General features: G+C 42.5%; 1 protein-coding gene across 1 annotated transcript in view; it reads right to left on the bottom strand.

Annotated features, from left to right (window-relative positions):
• Positions 1 to 15,342, bottom strand: part of LOC134535095 (parafibromin) — a 57,297-nt gene that overhangs the window by 26,051 nt on the left and 15,904 nt on the right. The window contains exons 2-5 of the mRNA XM_063373972.1: positions 8,322 to 8,427; positions 7,972 to 8,234; positions 4,243 to 4,456; positions 639 to 816 (exon numbers count right to left, since the gene is read on the bottom strand). Coding sequence (XP_063230042.1) covers positions 639 to 816; positions 4,243 to 4,456; positions 7,972 to 8,234; positions 8,322 to 8,427 — 761 coding nt within the window. The remainder of the gene's footprint in view (positions 1 to 638; positions 817 to 4,242; positions 4,457 to 7,971; positions 8,235 to 8,321; positions 8,428 to 15,342) is intronic.

The raw sequence follows: 15,342 nt of genomic DNA, 5'->3' as shown, positions 1-15,342 counted from the left end.
ATACCGGGAGTTTACTGTAGCTGAATAAACATTTTAAGTTTTTTGAGCAATGTAATCACGTAAAATTAACTGTAGGTACTTTAAGAAACCTGGAATAATGTAAATATGAGATTAGGCTATGAAATATTTGCAAAATAAGGTACTAGATATGTGCTAGTTATTATTATTTATTGCATGACTTTTTTCACCCAATACAATACAATAAGTGAATATACGTTGAAAATTTTTTTAGTGAGGAACAAATGCAATGGAGGTATCAAGTTGAAATTTTAGAGATAGCCTTATATAAAAGTAATTAAAAAAAAAGATCAACATTGCATGTGATCCGAGCCTATTTGAAAACATACTTCACCACCTTGCAGGCATCTATTTTTTACAATTTTTCTAAGCTGAATAATTTATCAAGATTATTGGTAGGATAAAGCATGAATGAAACATTTATAATACCATTTATGTTGTTATAGCCATACCCAATACTAACTAATAATACCTACACCAAACAAAAAAAAAATGTTGACTTCTTCAAGTGTCAAAAACAATAAGGTGAGCCCGAAAAAAAAGTAACAATTTTGTACTGTGCGTTGCACCTAATATTTTAAACGGGGCGAAATCCCTCATAAACATGTGAAGTGACTGACCTTCTTTCTGCCGAATGAACCTCTCCTGGTCATACCGGTTGTACACAGCCGGCTGTGGCATAGACCTCAAGGGCGTGGCGTGGGGAGTCATCACAGGGGTTGGCTGTGGCGGTCTGTGCCTTCCCTCCTCACGGGCCTTGATGGACTGCATTATCGCCAAAATATTTTTGGCAAACATCTGAAATACAACAAAAATAACTTTTATTCTGCATGACACTATCTACTGACAAGCAAATGGCCTAGCATATGTTATACATGTCTAATGACACCCAATCAGAACCACTTACAATTTTTCAGCCAGCTATGTCACATATATGATAGGAAATTTCAACATGGGAATGTGTAGAAAGTCTGCTTTGCAACACAAGATGTAAGCTTAAGTCCCAACAGTTATTATGTAGTTATTAATTTGTACAATACTGTTTGTCGTTACAATAATATTTTTTTTCTACATTATTTTAGTGTGTTGATGGTTAAATCAGTTTGACTATTGGAAATAAGGCATGCAATTCTAAACATTATCCTTTCCAAAATAAGTTTGATTAGTGCAGAGTCACTTTGCAGGTCACGTTTATATTTCTTTGCCAATAATATATTATTATTTAACAGCAGAAATGTTTTTCCCAAAAAACCAAAAATATTTCAGGGTTCACTTACTGTGAAGGAGATTTTTAGTTTTTTTATATTTTAAAATTCATGCAATGAAAATTATTCTTAATATTGCAGGAAAACACAATCTAAAAATTGTTCACTTACATTGGCAAAAACCTTTTCTCTACTACAGTACACTCCCTATTTAACGCGGTTGTCGGGGGACATAACTTTTACCCGCGTTGTTGCATAACCGCGATGTTTCGATGTGCCAAGGTCAAAAGGCATAAAACACCGCCTGTGTTCTAATAGGTCGGCAAGCACGCACAGTATAGACGGCCCGCCTTTGTGCGGACTTTGCATCCGCAGTTTTCACTAAACACGGGTGAAAAAATAAAAATAATAAATTTTAAAGATAAATATTAAATGTTGAATTGTTTTTATTTTTCCGCGTGCCGCGCACAGTTTGTCGCACGGCCTACGAGCGCGCCACACGCCGCCATACACACGTGCGGCACACAAGCTGCTGCTGCCAGTCTCGTGGTGTTAGCCACAGTATCTGCTTCGTCAGAGTCCGTAACAAAGTAAGTGCAGTGTGTGCGGTTACACACGATTCTGTGGTCCAAGTCTTCTAAAAAGAAAGGCCGTAGTGATACTTCAAACCGAATATTAATCGCAAAGTACCGAGTTTGATTGACAAAATAAAAATTCTAGATTTACTTACAGATAGCTTGTATTTTGTAGAAGCAGGCCGCAGATACAGGAAAAAAACGAGTCTAGCATTCGTACAATAAAAAATAAAGAATCGTCTATCGTGTCAAGTGGTTAAACTTTATTATCCATGCTTACAGTAAATTATAAATGGTCACATGTGGGAAACAAAAATTGCGCCAATTCAATTTTAGCGCCATCAGTGACGCCGTATTAAAAACCGTGTTAAACTTTGTCTTTACTTATTTCACCAAACGCTGTGTCGAGTTGCTGAGTGTGTGTGGCTCGGATCGGCAAGTGTTATATTCCCCAGCCTCTGTTTAAAGGTCGGGAGACCGCTACACATAAACATTTCCGGGACTTGTTTACTACCTCACGGCAAAAGTGGTACAGTATGGTTCACGTAAATATTGGACCACTGGGAATTCCTGGGCAAAGATTAAAATTACGCTAGCCGATTTACTTTACTATTTAATGTTAAAACATTATACCAAAGTTAAAAGATGAACTTGTATAATACAATGAATTACCCAATAATATTACGTCTGTAGGTTTAAGTTGTAACAAAACATTTATATACAGATGTCCAGTAAAGTACCAATTAATATTCTGGAGTGGAATTTTAAACACCGGACTACCTGATTTTGCCTTGTACGCAGCGACGCTGCTCAGTCAAGTGACTCATGCTCTGCCTGTGTGCTGCGTGAACACATTCCCTCCCCCACTCCCCCTGGTGTTTCTGCCCGCTCTAATCTCTACCTCTCTCCATGTTCTCGGCTCGCCTCTCCCTACCCAGGGCTTGCCGACAACCAAGCCTATCCAACATCAATCCCCAGCCGAGTCACGCTGGATAATGTCGCTGGACGGTGGGCTTTATCAGGTCCCCGTTCCGATGCTTCATTTGTGAGATAAAGCGACGTTAAGAACTAGTGTTTCAGAAAATATCACTGGGCTGGATTGGACCATAATTTGAAAACCCTACAAGATAGAGGAATAATGTACGGAGATATCTTGTTTAGAATTTTAATGCGTACATTTTCTACGCCTAGGCTTTTTTCTGCCCGATGCTTAGTTTGTTAGTTACAACGCAAAATTATCCTAATCGGCTGTTAACCATTTATTCCATTATTATTATTCATTTCTGACTGGGGGACATGGTTTGACCCGCGATATACCCGATTCCGCGATCAATCGAGGCGCGATATACCGGGAGTTTACTGTACTTCTATTCATTACACAGGGAAGTAAAAGATATCTGTCTTTTATGCTTTATATGCTTCATATATTTTCATACATCTATTGGTTTTCAAGCCCGTGTGGTTGCAAAAATCTCAAACTCCACAGCATTTTCTCTCAAAAGTACACAACCTTCCACGTTCTTGTTTCTTTAAAAGAAGTTCGGTAACAGAAGCCTATTTTTAAGGGGTTTCTACAATCATTAGGGTAAATCAGTAGACACAAATCATGTGAAAGAAAGGCTTAACTAATCTAAAGTAAATTACAATTTTTTGAAAATGGTGGAACCAAACTCAAACCTATGTGCAGGTTGAATTCTTCATTGAGTTTTCTTATAAGCGTTTGATGGCAAAAGTTAATCCAGTTGGGAGAATACCACCCTTCGTAGTGGGCCACTCATTAGGGCTCTTGGCAATTGTATCATGTAGACAGACTTAAGATAGAGCATTCATGATAGAGAACAAAGAACCTGGTTGAGTAGCAGGTAACATGATACCACCAGATAAGTTTTTTTTTTTTGGGAAGTCAAATTTACTGTGTGCTAAACTGATAGGCTATCCTAATTTAGAAATTTAACTAAAAATGTAAGTCACCATTTTAAACTTAGAGTGTAGAGGAAGTGAAACAACATTTAGGAGGCATAATAATGAGCCCAGTTAACGGAAAGTGTTTGATAAGTATATCAGGGACCTGACAAGACCCCAGTGTCACCTCTTTCTTTGCCACGCATGTTCAATCACCTTCTGCAGTGTTTTTTTTAATCATCTTGTTTCTCTTTCACCAGCTCAATGTATGTGTCAAGCAACCAGGGAGTGCTGGAAGTTTCTAGTAATTCAGGCATGTTTGGCTTGCAGGCAACATTAAAGATGTAAAATACCAAATATAAAAATAAAAATACCCAGTCCTCCCACTTTCACTCACCATCTTTTCATTTAAAATAAGCTGTAATAAATAAATATGGTTATAAATTAACTTGACAATGTATTTTAATTTTTCACACACATTCTCAATGAACGAGGTTACTGGGTAGTTGTTCATGAAATGAGATAATGTTCTTCAGACATACCTTGCCTGCACTCTGCAAGATTGTCGTTCTAGTCCTCCACTGGCGTTCTCGAGAGATTATATCTTTAGTAACATCTACATCAAAGTCTAATATAGCCCTCAGGTCCGAGCCAAGGCCAATATCATCGTTTCCTTTGATGGTAGTCCTTTTCTTTGCTAAACGTTTTGCTTTTATCGCAGCAATTTTCTCTACTGACATAGCTTCAGACAATGATCTGAAAAAAAAAAAAATTAAGTCACAATATCACATTCTTCCCAAACTTGATTTATTTCGTAATACATTCATTTCTAATGCAAAATACCATAGACCAGTTCTCTTAAATATTAAATCCAGACCAGTCCAATGGAATTTAATTCTGCCTGAATTACTACAGGAAATGATTTTTGTGTACAGATTTAATGTAAACTACTACTATTTATCACAAACTAGCTGTAGTATTCATCATTGATGAGTCCGATTTCCATTTTGTCGCATGTAATCTAGATATACACTCATCTCTGCATGAATCTATATCTGCAATATCATCATATTATAGTGGTAGGAAAATATTTATAAGATTTTGCTCTTTTATTTTTATTATAAAATTTAAATAATGATGCAACCAAACTTTTATTGAAACCCAAACATAGGCAGTATTGCTATCATGGCCCATGTCACCTTGTGTTATCTTTGTACATGTATTTTAATGGCTATACCCCAAAGAACTATGCTATTTACAGGACAAAAGTCCCTAATGTTAAAAATCCTATATATTTCAACCTCTACTAAAAAAACTAATAAAAATGAGTTCAATAGCAAAGAAATGATTGTGAAACAACTATCCAGAATTTGCAACTTTCACATTAATATTAAAGTAGGATACGATGTGTCAATCCAGTACCACGGTTCTAAATTTTATACAATTTGGTTCATTAGTAAAGATATTAGTAACAAAAATTACAAACTTTTACAACTATTTGTTAGTAGGATACTCATCTTAAATTTGATTAATTAGTTTTATATTTTTTTAAATAAATAATCAAATGAATTTTTTTCATTCTCTTAATTGACGAAAATGGTAAAAATGAGTTCATATTATTATAAGTTTATTATTCCTACCAAATAAACTCAATTTGCCTTGTAGGAATGTTTCTTTTTATGAAACTAAACTTACACCTTTTCACTCTACTAGCAATGGAATTTTCTAACAATAGTAAAATTTTATTCAAACCAGTTCAGTAGTAAAGATGTAACTGAGTAATAATCATCCGAAAATTTCCATTTTCACATTTATATATTCAGTAGGACCAGAGCAATTATATTCCATTCAAAAATTATGTAAAAGATTAGATTAAAAATATCAGCAATCTTCAAATATTTATTTGCAGTAGAACTGTATAGCAACATTGTCTATGTAGTATTCTATAACTATTTCAGGTAAGTAAGAACATACCTGCTTCTTTGTTTCATCTTTATAGTTCTCGTAATAGCATAAAAACACAGTTAAACTTTTATTTATTTGTAAATTCCAATGTTTTAGGCTAACAATGATAATGTGGCCTCCTTTGGATACAACAATATTAACTCCAAAACTTAACAAGTTTTGCTTGGCATACATAGAGAAAATAACACCAGTTCATATGTTTTTAATTCATGCCCAATGTCTTAACTCCTACGAATGAATAAAAATAAACTGAATTTACATGATTTTCACTCTCCAGGGGCAGAAATTAAAATTTATATGTAACCTATCTGTTAATCCAGAATGTGGGCTACTTGAGTTTTAAATTTAATCCAAATCCATTCATGATTAAAGACATGATTGAGGAACAAGCATCCAAACTTTCACATTATACGTTGTTAGTAGGATTCATCATTTTGTGGCACGTCACTAGCGTTTAGGCATTTCTGGGAGGAGATTGTGGTACATGTCATACTAACGTGTTTGCATGAAACTAGCAATATATAGTTCAGTTTTCTCATTAAAAAATTAGAACATACCATTTCACCTGTAGACATGAAAGGATGGGTGACAAATAATGGGCACTTTCTCCTAACAGGAAAAACGTAACATGGTTCGTACCTTCTTGTGTAGACAAAAATTAATGACTTTTTAAGGACCTTTTTACTTAATCGCCTTCACCACTATCATGAGGTAGAAAACTATTTGTAATATTACAACATCCCTCAAGAAAATAGTTAATGTAAAATATATAGCTTCTTTGGTTAGTTGGATTCTTACCGATAAGCCCCTATTGTCCATAATTCTCACTGCAACACATATCTAACCAAACACAGTAACTATCTGAAATTAGAAGCCCTACAATTTAATTTGATACAAATAATATAGAGACAGTAAAACACATGCTTTCAGTTTGAAGGTGAGATACAAAACACAAAAAATTAACTCAAAATGTTTTTTATATATAAAATCTGAACACGTGGCCCAAAAAACATGTTTACCGCCAAGTCACAAACAAAATAATATTAAAATTTTCCGCATTTATCCATTACTTGCATGCTGTCAGTTTTTATAAAGGAGTTTTTATGAATTCTTCGTGAAATTTAAGGACGGTGCCCTTATTCAATTAAGACAAATAAAGGATTTTTAAGGATATTAAGGATGCGTACGAATAAACTTAGAAATAAATAAAAAATTGTACTTTTTTTTTATTTTGACACACTGGTCCAGGTTCAAAAAATTATATATATTGTTCAGGTCTATATGTTGCAGCCTCAACACATTCTGGGTATTGCTTATTTGTGAACCAACAACCATTTATAAATTTAAATTCCTAAGTCAAGGAGCACAGAAAGTCATGTGTCTAGAATTAATAAGAAAACAACATGATTAGTGTGTGAGCATTGATTGTACAGAAGCCATTAACTTCAGGAAAGCAAAGCATTGGAGAGGAAAGAGAGTAAAAAAAAAAATGGTTTGACTGCACGACACATATATATGTACAAAATAAATTGTACAGACTGAGTACCTTACAAAGTTTTGTTAATAAATCTAAATTACTCTCATTAATGATGAGTAAGAAAGCTAGTGACCAAACAGTGTAAAAATGAACTTTTTTCACAGAGATGCAAGTTTCTCTATTGTTGTTGCTGAATTTGTAATTCCAGCTGTACATTATTGCTAATATATGTTAATGAACCAAAAAATAAAAAAATAAAAAAATCATATGAAATTTCTAATCAAGAAAGTTGTCACAAAATTTGTGCTTCAATTCTATAAATAGATAATCATGATTATATGTTAAAAAGTAGTAACAAATACAACTGAAAAATTCATTTTCTACTGTTATGTAGCTACTTGTTGATGATATTGGGTACTTCCAGTTTAACTAGATATTACCGTATGTACCTGTTCAATTAATACCAGCAACAAACTGATACCTCATACAAATTTTCGTTTTATTGTTCTACCAAAACTTCCTGCATGAAAAACAATATTAGGTCAAAACCATTGAAAACATGTTGATGCTTGGTGACCAGATAATCTGGCAGTGGTGAAAATGAGGCCATTACAGTAAGGGGTGCAAATCTGTAAGATTTACAGGAAAGGGCAAGCAAAATCGGCAACCAAAGGGATTTGCGAGTGTGATTAACCGACAAAAGTCATCAGTGAGGGGCTTTATAATTATAGGAGGAAGGGGGTGGCCACCTACCCCCTCTCCCTCGAGATCTACACCCATGATGCCTGATTTTGTAAATGAATAGTGCTAGAAAGAAAAAAAATATTACTTGATGTTGTCAACTGTGACAGAAGCTTCCTTCGGGGCATCCAATCTGGCGGCCAGCTGCTCCTTCACTTTCTGCACTTGAGTTTCTTCGAACCGCGGTTTCTTGGCAGTCGACTCCAGGGTGTCCTCCGCTGTTCTTTTCACCTGCGTAGGGATCTCAAGAGGCGCAGATTTATCGATATTTGCCGACGACGCAGTCTCTCCGTTGAGATACGCCAGCAGGTCTTTCCTGTCCGGTCGACGTACAACTGGAATGTTTTCGGCCTGGAAAAATAAAAGAGGTCCCCTGGTGGTTTGAACAAAACTACATTCAGCAACGAGACGGAAGCATCCATCCTCCTCGATACTTACCGCAGCTTGCCTGACGTACACGGGATGAGTGAGTGTGACATTCTTGAGAAGGAATAGCAAGCATTCCAAGCTGTAATACTCTTTTGGGGCTCCATCCTTACCAGAGCTGGTAACAAACAAAAAGTTAGTTCTCACACTGAAACTGCTACTTCTCAACCAGATATTGCTAAATGTAGGTACTTAGAGAACAGATGGTCACCATGTTTTCTTGGTTATTTTTTTTATGTAATCAGTACTCAGACGTTTTTAATTGTCAATCTGATATGGCTAAGGTCATGTACCTATGAATATTTTTTTTAGAGTTTAAAAATTCATAAGCATAAACTTTTATAAAAGGTGTAATAATTAATTGAATAGGAAATACCGTATACTTAAAATGTTTGTAATAATTTTTATTTTAATTATTACTTACAATTTAATTTTTTTTCCATGACAGAGCATGAATAACGTGTTCTCAACCGTGGTTCCATCTCTTTCTCTAACCATTAGAAAATAAGTAAAATCACATAATGTCTGCTTACAATACAAGTAATATACATAATTTGTAATATTGGATAGTTAAATAATTTAACTTATTTACTGAACACTTCAGTAGAATAAATATTGCTTATATTATTTGGGCTTGATGTCTCATTGACAGCAAGGTCAACAGAGACAGAAACAAACAAAATGAAACACAGACCTAGGAAATTATAATAAGAATCATCCTTGGCATATAGCAGTGGTTCTCATAGTGTGCACCAGGGCACACCAGTGCACCTTAGAAGACTGTGGTATTCCAGAGAAATATGTATCCAAATATAAAAATAAATGTAGTTACTCTATTATACCATTTATATATATATATGTGTGTGGGTGTGTGTGTGTATATATGTGTGTGTGTGTGTGTATATACACACACACAATACACACTACTTTTTGTTAACACATCATTATTATGTGTTATTTTAACGACTTATAACAACCCAGGTTACTGCACTTCCCACTTGTTAAATGGTTTTATTAATAATTTATTATGTTGTCTTACATTCAAAACTATGGTTAGGTTTTCTGATATTATTTATATAACAGTATTTATGCTTTCTAAGTAGTATTATTGTGATTGCTATATATGTGTTATCATTATGATTTACATTATGTTTGTATATAGTCTGCCCAAAAATTACGTTTAGGATTATAAATGTGCCAGACTTCAAAATATTTCAGAACCAATGGCCTACATTTGCCTGGAAAATTTCGAGAAACCTAGACAAGGATGGATTGACACGGATTGAACCCGGGTCCTCCCGAAAGCATAGACGACATTTTATTCTTGCGCCACCATCGCTTGGTACAACTACAGTTATTACAACCTCCATTAAAAAGCTTTGAACTGGACTGTCTTCTATTTACTTCACAGTATAAGTATGAAAATCCTTAGAAGCTTCTCCTGAAAAAATTTTTAATTTATAAGATGTATCAATTTTATTTTGCACCAGATACATAAAGGTATATCCTGATGTAAATTAGTGCACCTTGACAGTGGACTGTGTTTCCCAGATGCAAACTTTCAGAGTGCTCAAAACTGGAAGGTACTTCAAGAGTGACCAAAACAAATTGTGTAACTTGAAGGCAAGAAGTAAGTACGGAAGTATGTCCGAGGTTTGGACGGGAGACAATGAGTCAGATTACTGTTCTAGCACGCTAAACAATAGAACGCTTTCCTTTCAGTTACGACACATGTGAACTTTGTTCGTGCTCTTTTGAGCAACAAGCCTATGGTAGCAACATTATCTTTAGGTTGTCCGGGCTTTGTTCTGACATGCCACTTCTTAAGAAAAAGCTACTCACACATACTTAGTACATGCCACTCAAATGTGTTATTATTTTGTAATATCAAGTAATTGTTTTCCAAGACAGTTTTGCATGTGTTTGATCCTCTTATCAAACATGCACATATTATTAAGTTGTTATTAAGTTATTTTGTAACCATACGGCAATAAAAATTGGAATTAAAAAGATTATTATGAAAATATCAGTTTATAACTAATTATTTTTTTAACTGCACAATCCAAATGTTGCCCAATAAATGTGCATACTGTGCATTTATACATAAAAAAAATTGAAGGCATGGCTTTCAGAACAAAACCAATTACATCTAGCTTAGCATTTTTTTTATCTTGAAGTGTGGATACTTCACTTCAACATACACAAATTTACAGTATGAACAGTATCACATATACAAAATTTGAACTTTTTTATTTGGATGATAATTTGAAAGCAAACTTGACGCCGACCGCCAATGCTCCTCTGTCGCATAGACCGCTATGCCTCATCAACGTCTCGCAAAAGCGTGTGCACCGAACGTGCCCGTGCGCGCAGCAAAGTGCAGTTCGTGCGACGAGGCGAACGCCATACAACGAGTGCTACACCGGTGCAAGGATCCGGCCGGGTGTGGCATATCCTTCCGCCACACTACAACAAATTGTTATAATTATGTTTTTCCACAGGATTTTATTAAACATTATTTTTTATTAATTAATAATTCAGTCTTTGCAAAACCATGTTTCACTGTGCGATTTGTCCCGAACCTGGCCGGTTCAGTTTCCCGCGAAATTCACACGTTTCCGCGGGAGGGCTGGCGGGGGAGGGGGGTCGCGCGCGGCAACACAGCCAGTGTCCTTCGAGAGCTCAACCAGGCCGGCAGCCTGCGCGCAACGCGGAACCTTCAACCTTTGCATTCACCGACATGTAGTATTCAATAGTGTAATTTCTCTTCAACCTTTTACGTACAGTTCCGCGGTCGGCCTAAATTTACCATGAGGTACTTAACTTAATTCAATCAGTGCTCAAGATGAGTGTTCAACGTCATACGTAAGTACTGTGGGGAGATTATGTGGTTTTACGTCGGCGCTTCACGTCCAACCTAGCCTACCGGCTACTTAGTTTTGGCCCGCACGGGGCAGCCAGCAGGCGACACGTGCTATCAGACTTAATAACGATTCAGTCCCTGGGACATCCCTAGACACCACGTAGAGTCGCCGGAGACACGGGCCTACGTGCTGCTAGCCCAGTTTATGTAGAGTTAGGTATAGTGTAGTGTATTGTGCGTCAAAATATCGTGTGCCATGTCAGAGTGTCTTTTGTAATTTTCGCGTCACGTATACGAGTCTGCCCCTCACGCGCATAAGAATCGTGAGCCGCCACTGAGGAAGTGAGCTGCGCGTGTGACTAGTCGCGTCGGGCAAACCGTTACGGCCAGAACGGGCAGCACCATGTATTGGGCTGTGCTGTATTAAATTCACCAACTATCTGAAGAAGTTTTGTGTTATTATTCAGGCGTCCCGAGTGGCCTCAACAGCTCGGGGGGCCCTACTGCGTTGACCCCTACCTCTAGCCACAAGGCCGAACCTTCCCTGAGATCACGAACTGAACAAAATCACGTCTAATTAATCAGAGGTAGCGGGGACGGCGTCAAATTGGCGCCCAACTAGTGTGGCTTTCATTTTCTAAAAATTAATTTCCAAATTTTGTTTCAAATTTTTCAAATTTTTCAAATTTTTTCTCAAATTTTTCAAATTTTATACTTCAAATTAGTGTACCAGTAAGGGCTCGCGTAGGTAGTCAGAAATCGCGCGGAAACGGACGCGACGCGCAGACAGCCAAAAAAGCGGGCACCTGGCGATAGGCGCGCGTCAAGTTACACGCCAGACGCGCATCAAGTTACGCGCCAGGCGAGATAACGGCTGTGGGAGCGGAAGTCCGCGCGCCTCACACACGGATCAGGTGGCGCAGCTGCGCAGCTGCTACGCGCCGAACATGAGCACGAACATGAGCCGTGACGGAGCGATAAGCATAGACATGGAAGGGGTATGCCACGCATGCCTCCTGCCAGGGTTGCCAATAAATCATGCCGCGGCAGGGATTTTCGCCACCTGTACCTGCGACACAGAGAGAAAGCACAAAACAGACTTTGACGACAGAAAACCAGGGCCGACGTCGACAATTAAGTGCGGCGCGAGGGGATGTCATCGGCGGCTCGATGAGGTGGCGTTCTGCCACCAGTGCGGCACCGTGAAGCACCGCTCGTGCACCGAGGCCCGGGAGTTCCTCAACTTCCGGAATGGGCTGTTCATGTGCCGCGCGTGCGAGCTCGCGCTGGACAGACCGTCAGCGATGCCGGCGGCCTCTGTCGCACCGCGCCCCGGCGGCACCCTCAAACTGCCGGAGTTCGGAGGGCAGGAGCACGAGGACCCCGCAAAGTTCCTGCGGACATGCCGAGACAGGCTGGCACGATACGCGGTTCCTACAGATGAGTGGACGGAGAAGGCGTGCGATCAGCTGAGGGGGTGTGCCCTTGACTGGTGGACCACAGCCGGAGAATACGGCATGGAGTGGGGCGACTTCGCCAACGGAATGGAGGAGCGTTTAAACGACGCCCGTGCCCGGGCCCGGTGTCAACAGTCACTGTTCTGCCGGCCTCAGGAGGCGGGGGAAAGCGCGGAGGCCTTCATCAGGTCTAAGGCGCGGCTCCACCGACGGCTGGCGGAAGGAGAGGACGACAGCAGCATGCTAGGGGTAGTCGTCCAGCTGATGCTGCCCGAACTGCGGCCATTCCTTAGGGCCGCCACCGACAAGGGACTGGAGACATTCGTGCGGTTGGCGAACGAGGTGGAGCGCGACATGCAAGTTGTCCGCCGCAGCCGCGAGCCGTCCACCCAACGGCCAGGAGCGTCGCCACCGATGTTAGCGGCCCCCGGGGACTCCAGGGCTCTGGTACCGTACGTGGAGCCAGTGCCGAGGCAAAAGGGGGAGCAGCCGTCCCGACGTGCCGCACCCAGGGAAAACACCGGGGCACCAAACCAGGGGGCTCCGCGCTGCAAGTACTGCCGTGAGGAGCGGTACCACTGGCACGACGTCTGTCCCACGCGGGCAGCTGTCTGGCAAGCCCGTGGGGCGGGCGGCCCCACGTCGGGAAACGCCCGCTAGGGGGTAGTGCCATGGCTGGCCACTGTCCCCGGAACCCTAGCCCGGCCTCCACTGTCACCCCGGCGCGCCCCGTCAGGACGGTCGGGCGTCGCGCACCCGACTCGTCAGCGGCCTGCACCGGGTCGTCGGCGAGCCGCACCGGACACCAGGTGGCCCCGGCGACACCGGCAGCACCTGCGGTGTCCGCTGACACACCGGCACGCCCCGTCAGGACGGACGGGCGCGGCACACCCGACTCGTCAGCGGCCTGCACCGGGTCGTCGGCGAGCCGCACCGGACACCAGGTGGCCCCGGCGACACCGGCAGCACCTGCGGTGTCCGCTGACACACCGGCACGCCCCGTCAGGACGGACGGGCGCGGCGCACCCGATTCGTCAGCGGCCTGCACCAGGTCGTCGGCGAGCCGCACCGGACACCAGGTGGCCCCGGCGACACCAGCAGCACCTGCGGACCGCCGGACGGCAGCGGCAGTGCCCCGGGAGCAGTATGGTGAGTCGTTCCAATTAGGGCAGTTGGGACCTGGGGCGGGGCATTTACTCCGGATTCCCGTCCGGATGAATGGACAGCCAGTGCATGCCCTTGTCGACACGGCCGCCAGCCACACGTATGTGTCGGCTCAGTGCTCGAGCGTACGGGACATTGACTCAGGTGCGGAGGAGGTACAGCTAGCGACGCAGGGGGCGACAGCGCGTATTGTCGGTCGCGCGAACATCACCATCTCTATCAGGGACCATGTTAGTCACACACCAGCACTAGTAGTAGAGGGATTACGGGAGACGCTGATCCTAGGACTGCCTTGGCTGGCGCAGGAGGACGCCACTGTGGAGGTCAGGGAGGGGAGGTTGCACGTTGGCCACCATGAGCGGCGCACAGTTTACAGCCTGGGCTATCGGCCACCCGCCGAGCAGGGGACACCCATCACGCTCGCGGACTTGAGGAATGGTGTGCCCACTGCCCATGTAGAGCTCATAAACAGTGTCTTGTCTCAACAGCCACAGGTGTTTGCGGCCACCGATATGCTCCGCCGTACCACAACCACGGAACACACCATCCCCACCCGACCTCACCAACCCCAGTTCGTAAAACCATACGGGTTCGGACCCACTGAAAGGCACGTCATCCAGACCCAGATCACCGAAATGCTACGCGATGGAGTCATCGAACCCAGTGAGTCGCCATACAACTGCTAGATTGTCATGGCGAACAAGAAAGATGGCTCCATGCGTTTTTGTGTGAATTTCAAACCAGTCAATTCAGTAACCATACCCGCTCCACCCCCGCTCATCAACATAACAGACGCTTTGGCAGGGCTGGGCATCTTCACGTCCCTGGACCTCAAGTCCGTGTACTGGCAGGTGCCCGTACATCCAGAGGATCGCCCGAAGACCGCGTTCACTGCCCCTGACGGCCGGCGTTTCCAGTTCTGTGCCATGCCGTTCGGGCTGATGGACGCCCCCGCGACTTTCCAGGCCATGATGGTGCGTGTGTTAGACGGGTACGCGGGCGAGTTCGCCGCCGCGTACTTGGATGACGTCATCATCTGGTCACGGTCGTGGGAGGACCACGCCCGGCACCTCGGCCTGGTCCTTGAGCGGCTGGCCAGACACGGCCTGACGTGCGCCCCCCAGAAATGCCACGTGGGCGCGGCTGAACTGGAGTACCTAGGGCACATGGTGGACAGGGAGGGTTGCCGCCCTCTGCCAAAGCACCTGAACCTTATTGAGTCCAAACCCGCCCCACGAACCCGCAAGCAGCTGCAGAAGTTGATGGGCCTTCTCAACTGGCTGCGCTCGTTCATTCCGCATTTTGCCAGCGTCACAGCCCCAATGACGGACTTGCTGTCACCCAAGCTCCGGTTTCAGTGGACCAGCGAAGCGGACGCCGCCCTGGATGCGGTGAAACGGCAGTTCCGCGAGTGCCACCAGCTCGCCCGTCTGCAGCCTGACCTTCCCCTGTTCCTTCAGACAGACGCCAGTCAGGAGGGGATGGGGGCCGTCCTATACCAGGTGGGGGACAAAGGCGTGCGCCGGGTGGTGGAGTACGCCAGCGCCAA

The sequence above is a fragment of the Bacillus rossius genome, chromosome 1 (assembly GCF_032445375.1).
Source record: "Bacillus rossius redtenbacheri isolate Brsri chromosome 1, Brsri_v3, whole genome shotgun sequence".
NCBI lineage: Eukaryota > Metazoa > Arthropoda > Insecta > Phasmatodea > Bacillidae > Bacillus > Bacillus rossius.
Note: the sequence above shows the minus strand (reverse complement) of the source record. Positions and strands in the feature narration are given on the sequence as shown.